The 27,316-nt window shown below is 44.9% G+C and overlaps 1 protein-coding gene across 1 annotated transcript in view; it reads right to left on the reverse strand.

Moving 5' to 3' along the window:
* Positions 1-27,316, reverse strand: part of Wwtr1 (WW domain containing transcription regulator 1) — a gene marked incomplete at its 5' end in the record, with an annotated part of 122,895 nt that overhangs the window by 23,357 nt on the left and 72,222 nt on the right. Inside the window, 1 exon segment of the mRNA XM_005393000.2 lies at positions 24,391-24,527. Within this exon segment, the coding sequence (XP_005393057.1) occupies positions 24,391-24,527 (137 nt within the window).

The following is a 27,316-nucleotide window of genomic DNA, read 5'->3' on the forward strand; positions in this document are numbered from 1 at the left end:
AAGTGAGGCTCAGAATATGATCAAGATCATCACAGTTTAGATTCTGCTTGGTACAAGGCTCTGTGTGGAGATGAGGAAACCAAAACCCAGACAAGGAAGAACTTGATCAAGGTCATAAGCTGATCAGTGCCTTAGAAGCCAGATGCCCTGACTCCATCAGGTGCCCACAATTTAACTCGTGCTCTGCTCCGTCTAGTTGTTGAATTTCCAGCTGGTACTGAGCCCTGAGAGTGGATCTCATGAACTTCATGTCTTCAAAACCACTGAGAGACAGTGGGGTTGGGCCAGGAAACCCAGTGCAGAAACAAGGACCCCAGGGAAGCATGAGAAGACAAACTATCTACGTTTGTGAGGAAGAAAATATTCTTTGGGATAATATTCCAGAACACTGCAGGGAGAAAACAGTATTTCCGCTAAGAAAAGAAGAAGAAGCCAGGCCTGGTGGCACATGCCTGTAATCCTAGCACTCAGGAGGCTGAGACAGGAGGATCATTACATGTTCAAGACTAGCCTGGGCTACAATGTGGGCTCAAGGCCAGCCCAAACTGCATAGTGAGACCCTGTCTGAAAAGACAAAAAGATTAAAAAAGGGAAGAAGAAGGAGAAGGAGGAGGAGAAGGCGGAGAAGGAGGAGGAGAAGAAGGAGAACGGGGAGGAGGAGAAGGAGGAGAAGGAGAAGAAGGAGAAGAAGGAGAAGGGGAAGGAGAAGGAGGAGAAAAAGGAAAAGAAGGAAAAGAAGGAGAAGGAGAAGAGGAGGAGGAGGAGGAGGAGGAACAGGAACAGGAAGAGGAAGAGGAAGAAGAAGAAGAGGAAAAAAATATTCTCACAGAATCTAAAAGCAGTTATCTAAGGCCAAACTGGATAATGGACAGACTGCCACAAACTGCCTCACTGGCAGCTGTCAGATCTGAGAAGACCTCATCAGTACCAGGCCTATGCCAGTCCCCACAGAGAGAAACAACCTAAACAGAAGACACCTCCATTGAGGCAAGACCAAAACTAAAGCTGGACCATCCTCCCCTCCACATGTCCAAAAAGTCAGAATTTAAATTTAGACTTCATTTATCTTTTGCCTCCCCCTTTTTAAAAATTACTTTTCTCTTCTGTGTTTGGAAATTGATAAAACCATACTCTTGATTGGCAATATTTGATATAAAAGAAAACAAGAAAAGCAAGCTCCACAGCGTCTGAGATACAAAAACCCTTGTGATCCACAACTGTCCTTGGCAAGGCAAGCAGTCCAAGTGAGAACAGGGTGGGCGGGGGTTCATTCACCATGGGCCCGATCCTCTGGTCTATGGCCTAAACAACGTACACAGAGGGTCCCCTGACTCACTCCAGCAAACACACCCTGTCACTTCCACAAAGCCCTGAGAGTGAACCATGTTCAAGGCAGGAAGCATCCTGGATTCAGTTCTAAGCCAATGCATCACTGCTCTATAAGAAGCAAACGTAAAAATAGGTAGACTTTACTTGTGAACTTCTGCCTTCTGCACCAGGCCACAGAGAGGGACAGCCCACAGAGAAAGCGCTCTGGCAGCTTCCCCCACCCAGGAGCTGCAGACACAGAGGGAGGCCAGGGAGTCGGCACGCCTCCTGGAATGTTTGACAAACATCTTCTTGGCCTCAGAGAGGTTCAGTGGCTTGCTCTTCTGTATCTTAGGCTCACTTCCCTCATTTTTAAAATAGGTTTTGGTTACACACACCCACACACACACACTCTCACATGTGTGTGCACGCCAAGGGAGGAAAACGAGACCATAAGGTTTAGGCTCAACTGCAAAACCATCACAGGCCTGCACAGGGCTGGCTCTGAGAAGACCACGGAAACGACAACCAGCGCTCGGAGGGCCAGAAGTCCCACCTCCACCCTCAAAAGTCACAGAAAGCCCTTAACTCCTGTCAAGTCTTCCTTCCTTGCACTTGAGTCTAGGAGAGCAAAGAGGAACACCTTGCCACTCTGCTATGTGTTCCCTGTCACTCTCAGCTTCTCCCCTTCTTACAACAACTTCTTGCTGAGGTGTCCCTACTGGCATTCTGAAGGGAGCTTGTGGTTCTGCCAACGTGTTGGAGGCACAATTCCATTTAACTGATCGGGTATGTCCTCTGAGACTCCCTCCTCTGGGTAGCTTCTTCCTTTCTGCTCTATCGGTAATGGAGAGGTTACACACGGCTCCCCGTGGTTCAGTAATTTAATAAAAATATATCCACAAGCATCCAAATCATTAAAACAAATGACTGAATGAATAAATAAACAAATGAGGGGAGAAGAGCCAAATCCCTGGTACAGAAGAATTCCAACCAGTTTATGAAGAAGGCCCCCCTTGCTTGTCCCAGTTCACCTGGGTCCCCAGGACAAAAGCACAGTGCTAACTCCACGAATGTCCCCAGCAAGGGGGATGGTTTGTCACCTACGCCTTTGACTGACCCCAGCCCTAAGGCCAGGTCACAGCAGCACAATCCAAATTTCTCCTCACACCTAATGTGTTCTCTTAAAAACAGAAGGAGGTGATGCTATAAAACAGCCATTTAATATTTAGAACTAAGATCAGGGGACCCAGAGTACTGCACAGTATGTCCTCCCTCATAACGTGCCCCGTTTTGTACGCATGTTACCGTCAGGTAGTTAGAGCAGGAAAATTTCACATCCACTTCCCTGTAAGTTTTCAAGGCAATCAAGGACTACTCAGGACACTGTTTAATCACCTGCAAATGCACATTTGGTTGTGTGAAGGTCCGGGAAGTCTGTGCTGTTAAACCCTGATGGAGCCGTCCGTCTCAGGTGAAGCTCTCCTAGTAAATGCTGAGCTCTTCTCTCTGCAACTCAAACTACCTCTTCATTCTTCCTGAGGGCTAGCATTACGCTGCTTCTCAACAAGGCCTAGGAAGGGGACAAGTGTTTTCTCAGCCCCTCAGAACCAACACCGTGATGCGCATGTCCCTTTCTTCTGAGAACAGAAAAAGAACTTTAGCAAGTTTCAAATCTGACTGGCTGGAGCACAGTGGGCTGGAAACACATTCCCCCATGCGCTGTAGGGTTCTGGGCCAGGAATTGGTAACAAAACATCAGTTTCATTTAAAAATGATAACTATAGACACTTGTTCTAGTGAACACTATAATGGGGCTGGGGATGCAGCTCAGAAGCAGAGTGCCTGCCGAGCTTGTGCAAGGGCCCTGGGCTGCTTTACCAACACCAGGAAGGCGGGAAGGAGACAGGCAGGGACAAACCGGAATGCCCCCATACAACGGCCCCTCTCCAGCCTAGCAGTGAACCTAGCCCTTCACACTGAGCTGCGCAGATGCCAGCCCCAATCCCTTTTTTATTTGTTTTAAAACAGGATCTCCCTAAGTCACTTAGGCGAGGCCAGAACCTGTGATCCTTCTAACTCAGCCTCCCAGAACGGTGGAATTAGTAACAGGCCCACACGAGCGCACTGCACGGGGAACTGGTTTTGTTTGTGCCAGCAGTACCAGGATGGAGCCCAGGCCCTCACACTGCTTGGCTACTGCTCTGCCCCTGAGCTGCAACTCCAGCCTAATCCACTTTTTCTCTTGAGGACACAGTGTAACCACTCGTTACCTTATGATCTTCTAACAGCGTTTCATGGGTACTAGATTCTAGCTGCGGCTCCCTCCTTACTTCCGAAGTACACCTGCCGGGTGGGGGCTCATTTCATTTGGCTCTGCGTTATTATTAATGGTTCACAAACGCATCGCAGTCCCCACATTACAGGTAGGGGCCGTGTACTTGTCCTATGTGCTGTCACCACGAACGTTCAGGCTGCATGGAATCTCAGTCCATGTAGACCTGTGTCTCTCAACCGGTGGGAGATCTCCCTGCACAGTCCTGTGTCTAGCTGGGAGGAGAGACTGCCTCTGTGTCCAGAGGCTCACGCTAGGGCCAGCAGACAGGAAGCAGTTAAAGGTCAGCCCCTTTGACTATCTTCCCCAAATTCTGTTGGGCTCACTTCCATTCTACTTTTCCTACAGGCATTTCTCAACTGTCACGGTGAAATTTTAAACAAATTTTTTTAAGTAGGTTGAACCAGCACAGCTTTAGGAGACTAGACACTAACTGGGCTGAGCTGCTCCCTGCATCCTGAGATTCTGGCGTGGGGCCTGGGGACACACTTTAAAACCAGCGATTCCAACGAATGCCCTCACTTTAGAGATGCAGACACGAGATGGTGAAATGACTCAGCACGAGTCACACGAAGGGCCCTGGAGAGCTGGGCTGATGGAGCCGGAGGATGCTATCACAGCCTGGTCCCGCCCACCTTTGGGAGCCAAAAACATCTGCTAAGTTAAACTGGGTAACAAGGATAACTAGCTCCTTTTCGCTATCTCACGAAGAAGCCTAATGTAGACTAATTTAATGAACTTATTGTCTTTAAAGAGATAAAGCCAACCAATGAATCACACCCTGTCCGCATGACTTAGTTTTAAAGAAAACGGTATGGAACTTTGTTCTTTAATCCTCTCCTTCTCCTGAAAAAAGTCAAGAAACCTTGAGAAGTTACATTTCAGGAAGGGTCCTACTGGGAGGAGAAGCACTAGCATCAGATGACTGGGACGTTTCAGTGTCCAGTGAGTCAAACAGTCCGCTGCAGGACGCGTGCCGTGGGCTCACCACCACTGAGACCTCTGGCTACAGTGGCTTTTGGCAATAACGGTCTACAACTGGGAGAGGCCAAATATATAGGTGTAAATCTTTTCTGACTTACGTGCGGGCCCAGCCACGCCGTGTTTGTAATGTTTCAGCATGAAGAGTGTCTGGGTGCAGCTGCAGGCCTTTCCTCTGTTTATGGGCTGTCCGTGGCTTAACTGACAAACTGGCCAGTGTCAGGTGTCTCACAGCCCTGTCTGATGGAAAACACATGTCTACCAGAGGTAGGAAGAAAAGCCAGCCACAGTCCAGCTTTGACTCAGTCGCGATACATGAAGGGGAAAAAGGCTGCAGACGCGCCTTTTGCCTTCCTTGTGTCTCTCTCGGCTCCTGCCAACAATGAGCCGCTTGTTTCTCTTATTTCCCAGAAACAGTATTAGTCGTCCAACAAGGTCAGCAAAAAAAGCGGCTTTTCACTTCAGGGTGTGTTTGGTTCCAAAAATCTGTAAAGTATTAAACCAAGAAATTGCACTATCCCAACTTCACACTGAAGCCTTTATTCCAAGTCCGGGTGAGAATAACCGTAAGGAAATTTCTCAGCCGGCTCGGCTGATAAGGCACAGAGCTCTGGGAAGGAATCCTTTCGTGGCCTGTTTCAATCCTTACAACCACTTTCAGGTGCTCGAAAGCCTGACAGACGGGTGCTGGTTCTCCTAACACCCCAAACCTTTCTAGTTTTAGACTCCTAAGCCCAACCTGCAGGTACTTCACTGGAAACCTTGAATTTTTGTTTCATTCTGTTTTGTTTTGAGACAGGGTCTCACTATGTAGCGCAGGCTGGCCTTGAACTCAGTACGTAATCGAGGCGGCTCTTGAACTCATGGCAGTCCTGCCTCAGCCTCCTGAGGCTATCATTACAGGCATACATCACTATACTCGGTAGAAATTTTAAGTTTTTAGCACCAAGAGATTATTTTCCTATCCTGTTTGCCCATGCAAACAGTAATCTGACCTACAAATCAGTGTGCAAGTAACTGGCCAACTGTTCTGCTAGATGTAAAACCTGAAATGCCTATAGCACCAGTTTGTATGCTTTTCTAGTAAATACATTACCCAGAATGTATAGTTTACTGACATATAAAGGATCTAGACATAGGTTCTCATTATAATATATATAGAGAAAAAAACTAGAAAACTCCTACATCTTTATGGGTTTTTTCTGTTTTTGTTTTTTAAGACAGGATTTCCCCACGTAGTTCAGGCTGGCCTTGAACTCACTATGTTGCCCAGGCTGGCCTCGAACTTGCAGCAATCTTCCCACCTCAGCCTCCTGAGTATTGGCATTATAGACATATACAACCATACTCAGCTTCTTCTGAATTTTTTACTATAAAGAAACCATCTTTCTTCCATCTCAAAGAGCAGCAGTATGTACTACCTTGATTCCATCTGATTGCAGGGCTATCTCAAGACTTATCAAAAGTGGACTGTGGTCAGGGACAGTGGCTCATGCCTGCAATCCCAGCACTTAGGAGGCTGAGGCAGGAAGATCAAAAGTTTGAGGCCTGCCTGGGCTTCACAGTGAGTTCCAGACCAATCTGGACTACACAGTGAGGCTGTCTCAAAAAAGCCAGAAAAAAAAAAAAAAAATATGGAGTGGGGGAGGCCTGCAGCAGGAAGCACATCCCATGGAGCAAGTACATTTAGCAAACAATGACCTAACTTGGAAAAATGTGGAAACCGGGGGCCTCACTTGCCGCTTGACAAAGTTATCTCTGCGATACTGAGTTTAATCCCATGCTCACGGCACAACAGCAGAACCAAAACTGTCATATTCTCTGCAGACAATAGGTATACTTCTTTCCCCGGCAGGAAATGGAAATTCTGATTCATGCATTTATTTTCATTAGTTGGGAGAGAGTTTATGGTAGCTTTTTATTGGTTAGATTTGCTGAATGATTTTAAAACTACTCCAGGTGCAAAGCGTGGTAACCCAAACTAAATAACAGAAAATGAATCCACAGCTGTGTTCCACAAGGAGCAAAAGAAATATTTCCAGTGTGAACTGCTAGCTTTTAATTTCTCTTCCCTACAATATGCCATTTTAGTAAACATTTTTATTACTTAAAGAGGTCCTGTAATTGACACTAAGACTCTGAGAGCCTCTCAAAGAGAACTTGCAATTAGTAATCAAACATGGAAAATTATCCAGTTCAGAAGGAATCACAGAAATGCAAATTAAGAGCTATTCTTCAGCAATCAAATTAACAAAGATAATAATGCAATTACGGGTGTTTTGCATTGGACCGAGACCACTCAGAATAAAGTAAACAAGAGTTTAACCAAGAAATTTGGTAAAACTCAAATTCTGAGAATTTGTGCAGGTATTCACTGAGGACTGTCCCCATAGATCTTACAGGACTTCTACAGACTCCCTCAAAATTAACTGCCTTTGAAATGAAATAGCGTCAGAGTATTAATACTGGTGATAGGTGCGTGACAGAACTTCACCGATATTTTTCTTTCAAGCGCTCCACCATTCACTGCACGATTCACCCCCGGGTATTAGGTACTAGAGACAGTGATGAGCGAGATGGCAAGGTCCCTCCCCTCAGAAAATTACAAAAGACATGTAAAAGCAGACCAACAGCATAATTTCACCAACAAGAGCTCTGAACAAACAAATGAGATATGTTGTGCAGGGAAGGTAAGGAAGGCCTCTTTGAAATGTGTCATCTTAAAAAATCTGAATGAAGTATGAAAATCAGGGCAGTGGACATGGCAGGGCAAGGGGCGGCAAGGGGGAAGCCTTGAGGGTGGCTGCGTGATGACCTGTGAGCTTAAAGTACTTGCACAAAAACAGGACAGCCCCTGTGGCAGGGGAGCAGAGGAGAGGAGAGCAAGCAGGGCCCAGGGGCCTGGCCGGCTGCGCGAGCACGGCGGCTGGCCTCTACGCCAGAGACAGAACTCTTCCAGCACGCGTGGACCGCACAGAAACTGCTGGGTTGCCTCACATGTTACAGCTATCTCATATGTTTCAGTTATATGTTTTAAAAAACTGAAAAGAAAATGCAGAGATGGAAAGATTCTGAGGTACACGGTGCAGTGAGTTTCACAGCGTGAAGGGAAGAGCCGCTGGTTAGGATCGGGGTCTTTGGGCAACTGTCGCTAAGCCCTGTGGGGTGGCTCAAGGCCATGTCTGAGGAGAAAAGGAGTAAGATTTGGGCAGGGGTGGTGGGGAGGAGAAACCAAAACAGATCTGCTTTTAAGGATGTACACAAGAAGATTCTGGTCCCAAGCAAAACAAAACAAAAGCCTGTGGCTCTAAATTTTACTTGGTAGGGTGTGCCACGGAGGGTTCTGTTTGAAATTTCAGAATACACAACAGAAGAACTGTAGCTCTGCATTTTCCTAATTTTATTCTTGAATTAAACTGGGTACGTAGTGTGCACTTGTTTTGCCTTCAACAATTACTGGCTGGTGCTCTGAGATCGAGCCATCACCCAGCGCTGGGGCTGGTGCTCAGTGCTGAGATATTCTTTGAAGCTACTGTTCCCAGGTCCCAGTGTCTAGATGACCCACGAGAAATTACAGCTCAGGTCTGTTTATACAGAAAAACTACGTTTTTCCCAACACCATGTGACCAGTGAGCCCTGTAATCTCGCACCCATATCTGAACACTGCCCTGATCAAAAGAACCCTGCAAATCCCAGAGCCTGTCTGCAGGCCCTTCCAGAAGACACACAGGGCCTGACAGTGCGCGTCCTTCTCCCTGCTCCTAGTGTTCTCTCAGTCACAATCTCTCTTTATTCCAACTTATTTATTTTAATTCTTTTGATTATTAGTTTATAAAAGACGAGAGCAGAGAATAAGTGGATGGAAGCCTCACAGTTTCATTTTAAGACTACCTATCTAGGTACACAGTCACACAAATACATTTGTCCAATAAATGATATTGAGTAAAGCTTAACTGAGCAAGCTGGAAATGGTCACTTCCTAGTGATTCTAAGGGGAAGGATTTACATGTCTTTTTTGTTTTTGAGACAAGGTTTGGCTATGCAGTTCAGCCTGGCCTTGAACTTACTATGTAACCTAGGATGGAACTCACAGCTTCGATGGATTCTCCTGCTTCAGCCATGAGTGCTGGGATTACGGGTGTGTGCCACCACACCCTTCAGATTTGCATGTCTTCAGGCCAACCTTATAGAGATCTGGTACCACCAGAAAGCTTTTTCTCATATCTCATCTTTAGTGAATATATATATTATAGGAACCATCTGACCCAAACAAATTGTGCCCTTCCTTCTCAAACAAAGCCATCAAAGCTAATTGCTCCAACATTGGGACAAGTCAACCCTAAAGGCCCCCTGATATGACACAGCAGCAGCACACAACATCATTTGACCATTCTTCCCAAAAGGTATGACCTATGTGTAAATCGAGAGGAAATGTGGGACAAATCTCAGTTAAGTTAAAGAATAGTCTAGGCCAGGGGTGGCAGCATACATCTGTAAATCCAGCACTCTGGGAAAATGACGCAGGAGGATCACAAGCTGAAGCCCCACCTAGGCAATTTAGCAACTCAGCAAGATCCTGTCTGATAATAATAATTAAGAAAAACATGGCTGGGATGTAGCTCAGTGCAAATGCCCTGGGTTCAATTCCCCGTACACTAAAAAAAAAAAAGAAAAAAAAAAAGAATGCCCTACAAAATAACTCATCTACAATCTTCAAATTTCAAGGTTCAGAAATGCATGGGCCAAGGAATCATTCCAGGTTCAAAGAATGCTTGTCTAGAGAGAGAGCAATCACAGGGAGCAAGCAAAATTCAAATTAAGGGAAAACTAAATCTCATGCCTAGTCTTCCATTAGATTCTGAACCAGAAACAAAAGTAGCATTACCAGGACAAATAAAGATTTCCAAATATGGGATAAGTATTAGATAACAGTATTGTACCAGTGTTACATTTTTTGATTTTGAGTCCTGCACTATAGTTATATAAAAATATACCCTTTCCTTTTTCTTGAGGCAAGGTCTCACTATCTAGTTCAGACTGGCCTTGAATTCACTAAGTAGCTCAGGCTGGCCTTGAACTCACTGCAATCCTCTTGCCTCAGCCTCCGGAGTGCTGGGATGACAGGCATGTATCACTATGCCCAGCAAGAACACGTCTTTTTAGAAAATTGAACTTAAGTATTTAGGGGTAAAAGAGCATGATGACTTCATCTAAAATGCTTCAAGAGAAAAGTATACATACACATAGTGATAGAAATAAGCAACTGTGGCTTTGCAAGCAAATTATAAACAACTAAAAAAGAAAAGCTGGGCAAAAGATATACAGGAATTCCTTGTAGCATACTTTAAAACATATTTTAAAACAAAACCTGTATAACATATACCTCAAGCTCCCTGAAGCTTGAGAATTTTCCACCCAGCAAGATCCCTAGAAACTGTGTTAAATACAGGCCACTGTTCTGCACCATTAGTGATCTTTGAAGAAAGCCCTATGACATGGTTTTTGATAACCCACTGCCTGGGGCCTGGAGGGTCTGGCTTTGCTATGTGGTGCCGATTCTTCATACCACCATTCCTCCCACCTCCAGCCCAGCCCCAACTGTTATTTAAATAGTTCCCTTTTTAAAAAAAAAAACCAATAGAGTGTTTAGGAAGACAGGACAAAGAGCGACCTTACAGGACCAGTTGGCAAGGTCTTTCAGAAGTGGACAGCTGCCCCACCACGACAGGAAATTACAGCTGGTCTGGGGAGGACCACGGGCCACCACGGGAGCTGCTGTGAGGCTTGAGATGTGCAGTAAAAGGCCCTCACTCTGCAGAGTCAGAGCTGAGGACACCACTCCTCTTCGGCCTTCTGAATATGAGGAAAAAGAAATCAAGAAGGGCCGAGTGGAGGATGGATGAAGGACTAGCAGGTGTGAGCGCATGGGGTGAGGAAGGCCGTGGGCCAAAGCCATCCTACTTCAATATACTATGGACACCGAGGTTCCCTCAGATCACAGGACAAATGGATCGTGCACTTGAAAGGAAACCAGACATGAAGAGAGGAAGCACAAGCAAACCAGACATGCTGGGGACCTGAGGAGATAGTCCTCGCAGGACCAGGCAATAGCAAGAGACAAGCAATGCAAGCGACACAGAGAAGGTGTCCAGCGCATCCACAGTGGAGCCGCAGGTGTTTCTTTAAGACGGGACGACCCACTTCCATTCCGCTAGATGCTGTAATCCTCTCCATCAGGCACTATCGCAGCGGGCTGCAGTGGAAACACAGGAGTGTTTTAGCTGCTATTTGAAGTAAGGGTTTTGAAGCAGCTAAATCGAAGCCTTGGGAGCCAGGACTAAGTCAGCCACATTCACTTTGTTCTTCTTTTTCCTACTTTATTTCTTTCCAGTTCTGCAAATATTTAAGTCTTGGCAAAATTCAAAACTCACAATTCACTCTTCACTGGTGTCTGAGAAACAGAATACTAAAAAGGAAAAAGACGAAAATAATATGGAATGAAATGCATGACATGTACTGCTAAGCAAAATACCTCCCAATGAAATTTCCATTTATGGCTTAGTCAAAAACATATGGATGGACAATTGGGGAACAGCCAGTGGGAAAGCCAGGTGCCTGGTTTACAATACACTTGTGGCAATGTTAAATCATCTTTTAAAAAAGTAAGCACCCCAAACACATCACCTGCCCATACAGCGGCTCTTCTGACAACTTCTTGTTTAGCGTTAATAAAACTAAACTGTGTCAAAACTGTTTTTCTTTAAAGAATTTTTCTACTTTACACACAAATAAGTATTCCATAGAAACTTGGAAAAAAAGAAGAAATCAAAGATAGGCACAAAAATGTATAAGAGTATGTAATGTAACATTATAATGATAAAAAAGTAGACTCAATCTCCATGCTTTCCAACAGAAATATCTCAATAAATGATGGTATCATTGGTTAAATAAATTCACACAAAAAACTGTACAGCCATCAATACGTGGTCATTTATGTATTAAAAAAAATATGCCCAGGTCCACTCATAACTTAAAAAATTAAAACCGTGAATCTAATTTTTAGCTATCGAAATTGTCAGGACTAAAAAGTTCAATAATAGATACAAAGGCCAAGGTATGGAGAAAGAAGCCCCTTTATTGGCAAGACTGCAAATTAGTGCCACCTTTTAGGAAAGAAATGACATCTATCAAAACTCGAAATGCACATACTCCAATCTAAGAATTCTACTTTGAAAAGTTATCCTATACATAAACAGCGTATGACACAAGGGTGTGTATGCAAAAATGGGCACTGTAGCACTGTTCATAATAGTGAACAATCAGGGACTATAACTAAATGCTCAGCGCTGGAGACTGGTTAAATAAAACATGATACATGAATAGAGTAGAATATTAGGCATTATTAACAAGTAATGAATAAATCTGTCAGTACTAATTTAGAGAGCCCTCTAAGATATGTTAAGTTTCAAAAGCAGAGAGATATGTATCATCTGGTGATATAGATATAGATGAGCATGCATGTGCACCCGAACACCTCCAGGAGACTTGGCGGCTAGCAGTGGTGTATGTAGGGAGGAAAAGAAGGCTAGGGTCACCGTGGCAAGAAGACTTTTTAATCCCTCAATGCTCTGTGAAACTTTGAATTTTTGCCATATATTTCTGTTGCTTTCATAATTAAAAAAAAAAATAAAACTCACTGAAGAGTGTCACAGCGCCAGGCATGGTAGTGCGCATGAGTACTTTCAGCACCCTGGGAGGTTAAGACAGGAGGACGCCAAGTCTGAGCCCAGCCTGGGCAACTTGGTGAGACCCTAGGCTGGGAATGTAGCTCAGCGCAACGGCCCAAGTTCCATCTCCAGCACAAGAAAAATAAATTAATAAATATATATTAACTTAAAAATCAGGCCACAAAAAAGGCAGAGGATTTTCCAAATTTCTTATGTTTATACTGAAAGAAGACAAATACATGAGAAACTGTAAGAGCGATTCTTAGTCCTAGCAGGGCTCTCTCATTTGCTGAATAGCATTATCTACAAGGACCAAACAATTAAATGCCGATTGTATGGCACACTGGGTAACACTGGGTAACATTCTGGAATCTTGCTGCCTCAAATATTGTATGTTGACGATCTTACTTTTTCCTGCTTTTATTTTTTCTGTAACAAAGAAAAAGGGGTGATCTTTCTCTTCTCAGCACTTCAGAGGAAAGACTATGAGGGCGTTTGCTTTCCTAACCTCTCAGAAGGAATGAGCTCGCTGACTCTGTCATAGAAAACTATTCGGGGAAAGCACGGAAGAAGAGCAGCCCCTGATCACCAGCAAGTGCAGAACTCGCAGGAAGAATCTAGACTTCCAGGAAGGAAGGAGAATCCGTCAGTGCAGACCTGGGTGCGGAGTGATGACCGCACACAGGCAGGGGCAGCGCCACCGAAGGCCCCGAGCTGGAATCAGAGCAGGGTCGAAGGGTCACTCAGCACTTAGCAGTTTGGAAAAGTGGCCGAGAGACAGTCCCCGCTTCCAAAGCCCATGGCCTGGGCAGGGCCTCTCCAACTGGAACAGGGGGAAATCCCCCACAGCGCGGACACTCTCGAGGGCTGCCGGAAGTCAGCCAGAAGACAGTCCTAAAACTGCAAAAGTACATAAAGACTCCCAACAGAGATGCACAGCATGGTGAAGAGATCAGACTTCATCATGACTGACTGACTGACTGACTGACTGACTGGACGGAAGGAAGGAAGGAAGGAAGGAAGGAAGGAAGAAAGGGAGGGAGGGAGGGAGGGAGGGAGGGAGGAAACAAGTCCAACAAAGAAGGGGCTAAAACAATGTTTGCCATGTCCTTTACCTCCTTCCCTGGCTCACAGCCCCCTCCTGGTGAGAAGTGTGGGAATGAAAGTTTATACACTAACCCAGTGAATTTCCACCATACTCTCCAGTCATCTGGATCCTGAGCAACACATTTGCCCCTGGTTTTTGAGCTCTCATTGGTAGGATCGCGGTCAGAACTCTCTGGAATGTGGCTTCAGTGCTCAGTCACCCAATGTTCCTGTGTGACTAACATCAAGTGCCAAAATGACAAAAGCCAGTGCCACAAAAAAAATGTGTATTTCAGACACAAAGTCCAGTCAAAACATGGGTGAACATATTCCCACTGCCTTTCAGGTTAAGTTACAGACTGGGTGCGTGAGCAGGTTTTCATGCTCTCAGTGTAATGGATTCTCCAATCACTGTGGTAGAATCTACAGCTCTGATGGGGTTCCCACACCTGGCGCTCAGACTTCTTTGGGGCACTTGGAAATGGCACCCCTTGCTCAGACCCACTCTCTATCTCATGACAGGGATTCCCAGAGGTGGGGCCGGGAATACGTGTGCAGTGGCAGCGGCAGCCCAGGAAGGGTCATTGGGCGTGGGCAGGCTGCCAGGCTCTGAGGGTGTCCACGTACCGTATACCCCCAAGGGATCCGACTGCTGGACCTGGCCCACGCTGGGCGAACTGACTCAGTCAACTGCAGAAGCCTGAGCACTTGTGGGTTCACCTGTCTGACACTCTCAGCCCAAAGCCTTCTTCCCAACACATCCTCCTCGCCCACCATACAAAGCTCAAGGTACCAAGCCATTCTCTTGCTTTTTTTTTTCTGGTTAATACAAAAGTAATCCACTCACAGTGCAGAAAAAATAGGGGGAAATCACACATAATCCCAAGTCCTAACTATAATCACTGCTGACATTTAAAAATATATAACTGATTTACTGGATAAATTTATTCTACAAAATAGTGCACCTATGACCCATAATGCACTTGGCTAGGATTCAGAAATATGCAGATAGAGCTGAGTGCGATTGTGCATACCTGTGATCCTAGCACAGGGAGGCTCAGACAGGGTTTGAGGTGAGCCTGGGACACATCAGAAGTTCAAGGACGGGCTGGGCTACAGAGCAAGACCCTGGCTCAAACAAACAAAAACACTTGAAAAACAAAATTATAATCATAGGGGCTGGGCCATGGTGGTGTACTCCTGTAATCCCAGCACTCAGGAGGCTGAGGCAGGAAGGTCACTGCAAGTTTGAGGCTAGCCTGGGCTACCCAGTAAGTTCAGGGCCAGCTTGAACTATAACAAGACCCTGCCTCAAAAGAAGGAAGAAAGGAAAGAAGGAAGGAAAAATCAAGATAAATGGAATAAACCCATGAAAATATAAAGTATATCACTTTATTTATTTATTAGTGCATCCCATTTCATCGCATAAAAAATTAACTGTTAAAATGTCTTTCTGAGTTCCCATTTCATATATTTTTTAATGTCTTAAAAGGAAGAAATTATGAGGAATCCCCTTTGGAAAACCCAAAGAGCAATAATGTTGACTTCAATAATGTTGACTGTATTCAATTTTGAAAATTTACTGCTCCCAAGAAAATAATATGGATTTTCTTTGGTGTTTAGAAAACTCTCCCTTTTTAATCAAGAAACCCCCTTCTTTAGTTTGGGTTTTTTTGTTATGGTGGTGGTGGGCTATTATAGGTTGTTTGTTTGTTGTGACAGGGTCTCACCATGTGTGTAGTTCGGGCTGACCCTGAACTTATAATGTAGTCCAGGCTGACCTCAAACTTGCTGTGATACTCCTGCCTCAGGCTCCTGAGTGCTCGGATTACAGGTGTGCAACGAAAAAGCCCTTTCTAACAGGAACCATTCCTCACTTTCTGGGCCCACCAGATTGCCTTTCCTTCCGGAAACAGGCTCGACACACAGGATCCTCCCGGTGCCCCAAGGCCTGCACCTTCCCAATCCGGCTCGGGGTTTTTCCTTAGCTCACTTTATGCTGCACAAACCACACAGTTCAACATGTAGTAAGAACCTCAGAGCAGGAGAAGAACTGGTAGTCAGACAGTCTGCTGTGAACTCACCACATAAATCTGATTTGGTGGTGGGAGGGGCTGGAAAAGGAAGGTGGAAAGATACCTACATCTAAATCCGACTTTGGGTGAACTTTCTCTCAGGATACCTTTCTACATACTTCAAGCAACATGAGGCTGTGGTATCCCTGAGCTACTTTATTTGCTTTTGATAAAATGTTTTTAAGTGCCTCTATACGCTTCCTAGAGGGAAGAATGGGCCAATTTAACAAACCGAGCACAGACAAGATTTTCCATCTTGTCTTGAAAAGCATGCTCTGAAAATAAAAATCCCACACATGTGTTTATAATTTGGGCAGAGACCAAGATACAGACCTGGAGGACACAGACTCAGGGGTGGCGGAGAGCACATCTTCAAAGGGAAAAGTGCATGTGTGTGTCTTTTTATTTTTTAGAAAAAATTCCTATAGTCTTAAAAATATTGGCTGCACTTTCCCGAGTGTCTGAACTGGCCAGGGCCGGCAGTCTGGCGAAGCTGTTGCAGTCTTTATTTTTCCTGTCCTGTCTGGGAGGATACTGGCAGCACAGGTCGGGGCCTCGTTCCAGCAAAGAGCTCCGTTAATGTGTGACCGGAGCGCGGTACACCATCATTTACCACCCATAGCTAGGATTATCACTAGAAAAAAAGCCGCAAGTCCCTTTCTCTTGGTGAAAACACTTTAAAGTGCGGGCTGCTTCACGCGGCTGCCGATTTCTGTGTTGAGAAGCTCCGAGACAGAGCAGAGCCGCCTCCAGCGCAGGGTTCTGTCCTTTCCCGCTCACAATCTGAGGCCAACACCAGCAAGTGTCACGATTTGTAAGCAAATGTGACGAAACGGTAAAAGCTGCCTGGCCACGGGGGTTTTCCTGAGAGCACTGCCCTTCCTCTGAGTAGCCAGGGGCCGGGAAGGGAGCAAATCTAAGCCACTAGCACAAGAAAACACTGCCTCGGGGCTCACGGTGCCTGAATTCAAACTGGCTCTGGCACGACGGTGCTCTCTATCGGTATCATCATTTTACAGATAAGGGAAACGAAACCGGGACTGGTTAAATAACTAACCCAACCAGTAAATGTCTAATCCAAGAGAAAGTCAGTTTGACGCCAAGTCCTTCCCAGGAACCAGCACACAAAGCGGTTCCTGCCCACCCCGCCCGAGGCCCCCTCACCACCACACCCTGAGGAAGAACTAAACTCCCCCAGGCACCGGGCTTTGTGCGGCCCTGCAGGGCCTGTGGAGGCAGGCTTCTCTCCCTGCCTCCTCCCTCCCGTTCATTTGCTTTTTCTTCCTTTAAAAATTTTCAGGGAGGAGAGAAGGAAGGGAACTACAAAGAATTACAGTGTATTATGTGTATGTACCAGTCCCCCGTGATGAATGTAATCATTATGTACTGCAAACATGTACGAATAAACATTTAAATTTTTTTCATGGGTAGTAATAGTGAGTAAAGCCAACAGCCTACTTAAAATATGAAATTCTATCTGGAAAAGAAACTTTCATACGTATAACAATACTCCCCCTTCCCTGTGTTACTTGAGAGTGAGTAATCAAGCTAGGTATGGTGGTGCATGGCTATAATCCTGGGGAGGCTGAGGCAGGAGAACTGCTGAGACTTTGAGGCCAGCCTGGGATGTACAGCGTAGTTCAAAGCCAGCCTAAACTACACAGTAAGACCCTGTCTCAAAACAAAACAAAACTCACTAAATATGCTGTCAGCCTTCTAGTGAAAATGATGACATGCCTTACACGAAGTACTCTCACTTCTTTACTACCTAAATCCTCCTAGGTCTTCCCTTCTCTTCCCTTTCCCTAGGAATGTATGGGGATACAGACTAAAGATCACCAATCTATTCAGACAGAATTAAGGTGGATAAAACCTTATAGTTAACCAAACTTGACAAATACAAAAACTAATCTGTCACTTAAAAGCTACACCAAACTGGAGATGTTTATTTGAATTAAAGTGGAAAATGTTTTTGTAATTTTCCCCTTTACAGACTATTCCACTTCACCTAGGTATGTGAAAATTCAGGGAGTCTCAACGCCTAACAACTCTGCCAGCCTTGGAAAGAGTCTTGTGTTCTTAAAAAGTCGTTAATTCCACACTGACTTGAAGGGACATGTCTCTCCCCTCACAATTAAAACAGTTAGATTTACACACCACGCGTTAGGAATATACCTACAGCCTTAGAAATAAGATCCCCACTGGTAAGAAGTTTCTTGAGGAAGAGGAGCTGACACATTTCCACCAGGGGGCGCTGTCCTCACTGAGAGAAATGCAGGCAGTGTTCCTAATTTAAAGCACTTTGCAACCAGGCCAAAAAAATTTTGACAGCCTTTGTGATAAAAAAAAATGAAATTGTCTCTTAAAGCATAACACACTATAGTTAAATAAAATCAAACTTTTCTTTCCACAAAGAGTAGAAATAATAAAAACTGACACTTCCTTTGGCTATGTGCCAGGTACTGTTCTGACCATTTTGCATTTACAAACCCATGTAGTTTCCTCCTGCTATCATACTCCCCAGTCTGCACGTGGAGGAACTGAGGCACAGTTATGTCATCTAACAGGCTCACCAAGCTGATAGCCAACAGAGCCAAGATGCAGGCCCCAGTAGGCCCATCTACCTGACCTACAGAAAATAAAGGGTCTCAATAAAAAGGAGATTGGGTTCAAGCATTTCTAACTATGTCTCCAACTACATTACACTCTAGAAGTACATCAAATTAGCTTTAAAAAGGTACTAATTCTATCACCGTTGACTAATGTCTTAACTGTACTTTGACATCATTATCACATACATACCTCCCACTAACGGGAACCTATCACGTTTGCGTATGTGTCAGTTACATTCCATTGAAAAGTACGAACCTTCTCATTTTAAAAATAAGGAATGAGATTGAGAAATAGAACAAGGAAGAGAAAAAGGATCTGCTTTTTTATCTTCAAGATTTAATGATAAGGAGTATGAACCACAGGCAGAGCTGTAATTTAAAATGAAATATTTTGAGTAAATCATCTAAATATCAGGACCAAGTTCTGACACTAAATTGTCTCCCAACCTGTGGAAGTTACTTGGCACTCTCTGATTAAATTTTCATCCTTGGGACACATCTGTGATTCTCTATAGCTACTCTAAGCAACTACTCAAATATTGTTGGAAAAAGCCTAGATTATGTGTCTTAAGAAATTCACTGCTTTAATACCAAAACCAGAGACAGACCCAACCAAAAAAGAGAACTACAGGCCAATCTCCCTAATGAACATGGACACAAAAATCCTCAATAAGATACTGGCAAACACAATGCAGGAAATCATCAAGATTGTACACCATGACCAGCAGGATTCATCTCAGGGATGAAGGGACGGCTCAACACACTCAAATCAGTAAATGTAATACACCTTTTTTTGTTTGTTTGTTTTTGGTCTTTTTGAGACAGGATCTCACTATGCAGCTCAGGCTAGCCTTGAGCTCACTTTGTAGCCCAGGCTGTTCTCCTCCTGTCTCAGCCTCCCAAGTGCTGGAATTACAGGCATGTGCCACCACGCCAGGCTACACCATGTTTGTTTGTTTGTTTGTTTTACTTTTCTTCCGGTACCAGGAATCGAACTCACGACCTTGCACTTGCCAGGCAGGGGTTTTGCCGCTGAGCTAGATCCCCAACCCGGGGGCTACACCATATTAACGGAGCCAAGGTCAAAAATCACATGATCATCTCAGTAGATGCAGAAAAGGCTTTTGATAAAGCCCAACACTCATTCATGATTTAAAAAAAAAAAAAAACCCTACAGAAATTTAGAATAGATGGTCTTTACTTCAATCTGATAAATGCCATCTATGACAAACCAACAGCCAACATCATACTAAATGGACAAAAACCGAAAGCTTTCACTCTAAAATCAGGAACAACACAAGGATGTCCACTGTCACCACTCTTACTCAATATAGTTCTGGAAACAGTAGCCAGAACAATCAGACAAGAGAAAGAAACACAAGGAATAAGGATAGAGAATAAAGAAGTTAAATTATCACTATTTGCAGATGACGTGATACTCTACACAGAAGACCCCCAAAACTATACCAAAAGGCTCCTAGATTTAATAACCAAATTTTGTAGTGCAGCAGGTTACAAAGTCAACACTCAAAAATCAGTAGCAAGCTGGGCATGGTGGAGCAGGCCTATAAACCCAGCACTTGGCAGGCTGAGGCAGGAAGATCACCACAAGTTCAAGACCAGTCTGAACTGCATAGTGAAACCTTGTCTCAAAAAGACAAAAAGAAAAAACAAAAATCAATAGCATTGCTGAACACGAATAAAAAACACACTGAGAGAAAAATTAGGGAGACAACACCTTTCACAATAGCATCAAAAAAAAAAAACCTAAAAATCAATCTAACAAAGAAAGTAAAAGATCTTCACACTGAAAACTACAGTATTCTGAAAAAGGAGATCAAACAGAGTATCAGAAAATGGAAAGATATCCCTTGTTCTTGGGTAAGAAGAACCAATATAGTGAAAATGGCCACACTCCCAAAACTGTTACACAGATTTAATACAATCCCCATCAAAATACCAATAACATATCTCACAGAAGAAGGAAAGACAATCCTAAAATTTATTTGAAACCATGAGAGACCTACAATAGCAAAAGCAAGCCTGGGCAACAAATACAAGGCAGACGGCATCACAATCCCTGACTTGAAATTATACTACAAAGCTACTGTGATTTTTACCAGCATGGTACTGGCAAAAAAACAGACCCAAAGATCCACGGAACAGATTAGAAGATGCAGAAATTACTCCAAACACATTCAGCCATTTTATCTTTGACAAACGAGCCAAGCACATTCACTGGAAGAAAGATAGCCTCTTTAATAAACGGTGCTGGAAAAACTAGCTTTCCACATGCAAAAATTAAAACTAGACCCATATCTTTCAATATGCACTAAGCTAAAATCAAAATGGATCAAAAATCTAAATATTAAAACAGAAACACTGAATCTGCTAGAAGAGAGAATACGTAGAACTCTTAAAGATATCAGTGTAGGCAAAGACTTTATAAACAAAACCCGTATCACACAGAAGTATCATAAAGAATCAACAGCTGGGATATCATCTTTTTAAAAAGTTTTTGCACAGCAAGAGAAACCAACAGAGTGAAGATACAACCCACAGTGTGGGGAAAATTTTTGCCAGCTGTTCCTCAGAAAAAGGACTAATATATAGAATATATAAAGAACTCAAAAAAAATCAGATACCCCAAATTTAAAGACCCAACCCAAAAATGGGCATCTGAGATGAATACACATTTCTCAGATGAAGAAATAGAAACAGCAAATAAATGTATGAAAAAAATGTTCAGCGTCAATGGTCATTCAAGAGATGCAAATTAAAACAACACTGAGATTCCATCTCACACCAGACAGAAAGGCTATTATCAAGAAGTCAATAGCAAATGCTGGAGGGCTGTGGGGAAAAAGGAACCCTTCTCTACTGTTGGTGGGAGTGTAGACTGGTGCAACCACTTTGGAAATCAGCATGGAAATTCTTCAAACAACTATGACTACAGCTTCCATTTGACCCAGCTATTCCCGTTCTGGGCATCTTCCCAGAAGAATTAAAAGCACTGTACCACAGCAATATGTGCACACCTATGTTTACAGCAGCACAGTTTGTGATAGTTAAGTTGTAGAAACAATCCAAATGCCCATAAACTGGTAAACGTATAAAAAAGATGTGGCTTAGGGGCTGGGGATTTAGCTCAGTGGCACAGCACCTGCCTGGCAAGCACGGGGTGGTGAGTTCGATTCCTGATACTGGAAAAAAAACCAAACCAAAAAAATAAATAAGTAAAAAAGATGTGAGGTTTTTTTCCCCTACAATGGAGTACTACTCTGCCATAAAGAAGGATAAGCTTGAGGCATTTCTAGGTAAACAGATGCACCTTGAGACCATACTCTTAAGTGAAATAAATCAGACTCACATATTCAAATACCACATTGTATCTCTGGTGTAAGAAACTGAAAGTGTAAATGAGGACCAAAATTTATAATACATATTGGGAAAAGGGAAGAAAATAAAAAGGGGAACAAGGGCTAGGAGAAGGGAAAGGAAAACGTGAAGAAAAAGAAAACAGAAGGAAAAAATGGAAATAGCTTTTGTAAATAAGAAGGGAGAAGAGCTGAAGGGAGGAGAGAGGAATGGGAGAAAAAGAATCAAGCTATGTCATGTACAGGTACAAATTCGCTACGAAAAATGCCATTACGTATATCTAATACCATTATGTATATCATTATGCATATCTAAGATACACCAATAAAATAAAAAATTTTTAAATGCACTGCTTTGACTAGAATTCTGAAAGTATGGTATTTTACTTAGCCACACGTAAAGATGTTTCAGAATGTTTACGTTACAACTTTTTTTGGACAACTGGACCTCTAGCGCAAGTGCACATGCAAGCCAACCACATCTGCCTTTGATATAAACTTAAGCATTCCATAACCTTAATTTCACTAGTCTTCTTCTCACTTGTTACAGTTTTTTTTTTGTTTTTTTTTTTTTTGTGGGGGGAGCAGCTGGCCTTGAACTCTTGTGTAGCACAGGCTGACCTTGAACTTACTGTGATCCTCCTGCCTCAGCCTCCCAAGTGCTGAGATTACAGGTGTCGGCTCACTTAAACAATTTTTTTTTTAAATTAGAGACCTCGCATAAAAAAGCATGACTAAGCATACTGAGCCCATATTTTGTGTACTGGCAACATACTGGAAACATAAATATCCATCGGGCAGAGGTAGCTAAATAAACTCATTATGGTATATTGGACTATTAGGCATTTTCTAAAAAGAATGTGGCAGCTCCATGTATACAGATATAAAAGTGAGAAAAGCAAGGTGCAAAACGGGGCATTGCACACTAGCATTTGTGTGGGAACGCATGCCAAAGAACCGGAAACACTAATACTTTCTGGAAGTGTCGGGTTCTTTTTCACCACGCCCAAGAGAGATTTTTCCCAACTCCACTGACGCTAAAGTTAGGGTCCAGGGATGCAGCCACGTAGCTGTACTGCACAGGTATCGTGTGTGAGGCCCTGAGCTCAATCGTCAGCATCCAAAACAAAGGTTAAGGTCAAAATGGTAATAACAAGTCTTTAGAATTTTAATGAAAATTAAAGACTGAAAGAAATCATGGCTAAAAAAAAAAATTAAAAAAAAAAAAAAAAGAACTCATGGCTAGTCTACCACCACCTAACCTGAGGCTTCTTCACTGCAGCGGCACCTGCCTCCTGGGTGAGGGCTCGTATCCATCCAGGACAGTGATGAACGGGCAGCTTTGGCCATCCCCGGTGGGAGAAGGACCAGCACCATTGTCTTTAATCTGCCCTTCGGAGAAGGAATACAACAGGACCGGCCCACACCGGCGTCTCCGGGTGTAATGTGCACCTCAGGCCTTGAACAGAAGGTGCACTCTGAGGAGCTCGGGTCCACTCGAGTCAGAAGCACGCTGGCGAAGCACAGTGAGAGGCCAGGGCGGCCGGGAATGACGCCTCCTTTTCCTCCCATTCACTCCTGGAAATCCAGCAGGAGACTCCTTTCGCTCCCTAAAATTAACTGTTCTGTGAGGAACGCAGTCTCTGGGAATCTAATCTTCAATGCAAAGTTATCTGCAAACAGCAGCATCTCCCCCCTGTCCCCAGTTTCCTGAGACAGGGTCTTGCTAGTCCAGCACGGTCTTGAACTCACTCTGTAGGCTGGCCTCGAACTCACAGCAATGCTGCGGCTTCATGCTCCCAAGTGCGGGCCTGTAGGCATGCACCACCACGCCCGGCCTGAAACCAGGAGCGAACACTGGCCCTGTTTTATTTTTATCCCTCCGGGGGGAAGGGAGAAAATGCCTAACAAAAAACAGCTACTTTGGAGGCTGCGGAGAATTCCTTCACTGTGCTTATCTCTAGGGGACATAACCTTAGTGCTTTTGAAGTAAAAGTAGTAAGCAGAAAACATTCTTTTCCCAGCCTAGAAATCACAGGTGACCACTAGAACTGGGTGAAAAGTGAGCCATTTTACCCGGGGAGGGTAAGGGGAGAAACCACTTTCAGTTTATGCAAAAGTTAACGACACAGTGAATCTGAGGTGGATTCTCAGTAGGTTAAACAACCCGAACACAATTTTTCACTTTCCACTTTATTTTACCATTTGTTATTACAGCCTTAGTTATAATCCATTACTGTTTCTCCGTGAGGCCAGGTCAAATAACCCTTCCGGGTTCGATTCTCATTTTGAAATAGGGTTGCTAAGTTGCCCAGGTTGGGCTCAAACTTGCAGTCCTCCTGCCTCAGCCACCCAGAGGACTGGAATTACAAATATGCTCCACCATGTCCGTTTTAACTGCATTCAAAAATCAAAGGAACCAGGGTCCAAACTCCAGCTCTAGCTGCAGGGCTTTGGGAAGGTCTCCTTGTCCACACCATGGGGATTTTGTTACTGCTGAGAGGTGGTCGTGAGGGGTCAATGAGGGAGAGCACAAAAGTAACCTCACCTGCTGCTAGACATACACTGTCCTCTGAAACCAGACTCAGAGGGGTACGGGCCCTGTGTGCATTAGTACAGATGAAGACAGGAAGCCTGGGTGGTTTTCAAAACACTTGATAAAGGCCACTGGAGAGGATGCCCGGACTGCAGAGTGAACCGAGGGCATCCTGTATCACGGTATCATGTCGGGAACCAGGGGCCCGGACCAGAAGGAAGGGTGGCGGGTAATGTAGCGAAGATACTGGCTGGGTCCACCGAGAGGGAAGGAGACACCAGAGCTGCCCTTGAGCCCCACAGCCCTCACTGGACACTGGTCCCTTCCGCCGGGCGCCGAAGCTCGGGGCTTACCCAGGTTTGGCTGGGACACGGCCATGGTCCTCTGAGGCACTGGTGTGGAAGTGACGGCAGGGTGGAGGCTCAGATGATTCAGGGGCTGATTCATCGCCTTCCTAGGGTCTTGCCATGTGGTGATTTTTTCTATGTGACTAAAAGAAGGAAAACAATTCATTATTTTTTAATTGTCAGCATGACCACCGTCATCACCAATCAAAGCACAGCCTTAGATGGCACTGCTTTTTCCCCTTGGATCTGCTTACAAGCGGCTGGAAACCGGCGCTGGGTTCCACCTGAGAACACCCTTGCCTAGTGAGCCCTCTGACCCAGCGGCGTCCCAGTGGGGAGTGTGCAGAGCGCTCAGAACACCAGCCCATGACTCAGCCCAGGAAGCCTGAGCGCACCGGCTGCTCAGGTGCCTGCCCACACCCACTCACCCACGCCCGGGGCAGCTGCTCTCCCAGCAGAGCCCGCGCTCCCTCGCCCATGGGGGAACTGACACAGCTACGCTCTCCCCTGCCCTGGGCCTCCTAACACGGCAGTGCAGAGCTCTCACAAGGAGGCCGACCGAGGCCACGGCCCAACCCTTCCCGCAGCTACAATCCGCGAAGATCGGAAGGGAGCTCGCACTACAGGACAGCACCGCAGGAGGCGAGCCAGTGGGGAAGCGAGTGCAGAATGTGGAGAAACAGATACTGCACCAAGGCCCGAGCTCTGCAGGGGGAAATCATGATTCGATTCCTGATCAGATACAACCTCCTACGTTTGTTATCATGACTCCAACGTGAGCTGTGGCCCAAGGTTTTCAATACAGACTACTGCCTCCCGAACCACATCAGATGAGACAGAGACGGAGACGGAGACGGAGACGGAGATGATGGAGATGATGACGGAGAGGAGGGATAGGTACAGGGACAGGGACAGGGACAGGGACAGGTGTAGGTATCTTTTTCAGTGCTGGAGATGCGAGGCAGGGCCTCACACATGCTAGGAAAATCATCTACGGCTGAGCTATCCTCTCTCCCAGCCCTGTAAGTAAGTCTTTTAAAAAGATAAACAGATCCATCTAGCACCCCTATTTTGCTTTAGAAACTTTTCCTTTTGACATGTGGGAGACTGGACTTAGGGTCTTCACAGTGAGCTACATCCCCAGCCCTATTTATTGTTTCTTTACTTACTTGTTCATTCATTCTTTCGTTAGTTCGTTCATTCACTCATTCATTTTTTTGAGACAGGGTCTGGATAAAACACTAAGTTGCCCAAATTGGGCTTGAACTTGTGATTCTCTTGCCTCAGCCTTCCCAGAGTGCTGGGACACAGACTGTTTTATATCCATCAAAGTCAAAGTTTGACAGAAGAAACTGAACCCTAACCCTTTGTTCTGACCTTATGACTAGGTTTGCCTTTTCCCTATTAAATCCAACACACTGTTGGCCCTTTCTTAGACACATAAGAAAAGGAATATGATGCCAGGTGTAGTGGTGCATGTCTAATCCTAGTACTTGGGAGGCTGGGGCAGGAGGACTGCTGTGAGTTCGAGGCCAGCCTGGGCTATGAAGTGAGTTCAAAACCAGCCTGAATTGCATAGCAAGACCCTACCTCAAAAAAAAAAAAAAAAAAAAAAAAAACACATACAAAGAATACAGATAGATAAAGACTGAATTAAAGATCCATTTCCCTAAGCATTACAAAAATGAAAATGACAAGGTCTCAGTCCCGTCTTCAGTTTAGCCACAGTAACTCTGTTGAAAACTTTCATGAAATCCTCAGTCTAGTTTTGGGCTCAGTGAACTCAGCCTCAGGGCATCTGTCACAGGCTTCTGGAGGGAGAAACTAATTGATGAAGGTGTCAGAGTTGAGTAAACTCCCTTCAGCACAGTATTTAGAGCTAAGAAACCAATTATTCCTTCAGCGCCTATCCTTACTAACAACGATTTTCAAGGCAGGCAAATCCTACTTAATCACTTTCTACTCTGGCAGCACAAGGGGGTATCCCTCTCCACTCCACGAATCTCCTCAGACTCTCTGACACCAGTGCCCAAATATACTCCATATAGTAAGATGCAGCAATATACACTACTTCTCAAAAGATAGATAAGGATTCGGCTGTCATCAGACTTCAGCTACCAAGCCCAATGAGGTGACTGACATATACTTGTGATCCCAGCCCCGCGATCCTCTTGTCTCAGCCTCCTGAGTTCTGGGATTACAGGTGTGTACCACCAAGCCCGGCCGAAGCTCTTTTCTGACCTGGGCAGTTGTGGGACAGAGAACCTCACTGTGTTGGGAGCCGGAAGCTGGGCGGTGAGAGGAGGAAGCCATGTGGAAGTAGAAAATAGTGGTCAGGCGGCCTTCAGAGGAAGGCCCTTAATAGGCCCGTGGCCCACTTAAGAAGAGAAATGGAATCAACTACTTGGCCCAAGATACATAAAAGACTCGGTTGTCATCAGAATGCAGCTACCAAGCCCAATGAGGTGACACACACTTGTGATCCCAGCCCTGATCTGGGAGGCAGAGGCAGGAGGATTGCAAGTTTTGAGCCCAGCCCAGACAACCTAGCAAGACCCTGTCTCAAAATAAAAAGTATAAAGAAAAAGCTGGGGGTGTAACTCCGTGTAAAGGCCCAGGGTTCAATCCCCAGTACTGCCAAGAAGAACGGAAGGTGGGGGGCGGCGAGACAGAAATTCCACTGCTAGAGAGAGGAATCACGCAGGAGCTAGAATGACGCATTCCCAAACGCTGGCTCCCCTCTGTCCTCTCATCAAGAAAAAGCAGGCTGTGGCTCCCAAACATGGCGGGAACAGGAAAGTCGAAAAAGCCCACACCGGAAGTGCTGGATGAGCCCAGCTTGCCCAAGGAACGCCACCACACCTGCCAGTCTCTGCTCCCTGAGACACCATGCGAGTCTGCCCTCTAAGAGGGCGCTCGGTCCTCATCCTGG

The sequence above is a fragment of the Chinchilla lanigera genome, unplaced genomic scaffold, assembly GCF_000276665.1.
Source record: "Chinchilla lanigera isolate Chin_1 unplaced genomic scaffold, ChiLan1.0 scaffold00047, whole genome shotgun sequence".
Classification (NCBI taxonomy): Eukaryota; Metazoa; Chordata; class Mammalia; order Rodentia; family Chinchillidae; genus Chinchilla; species Chinchilla lanigera.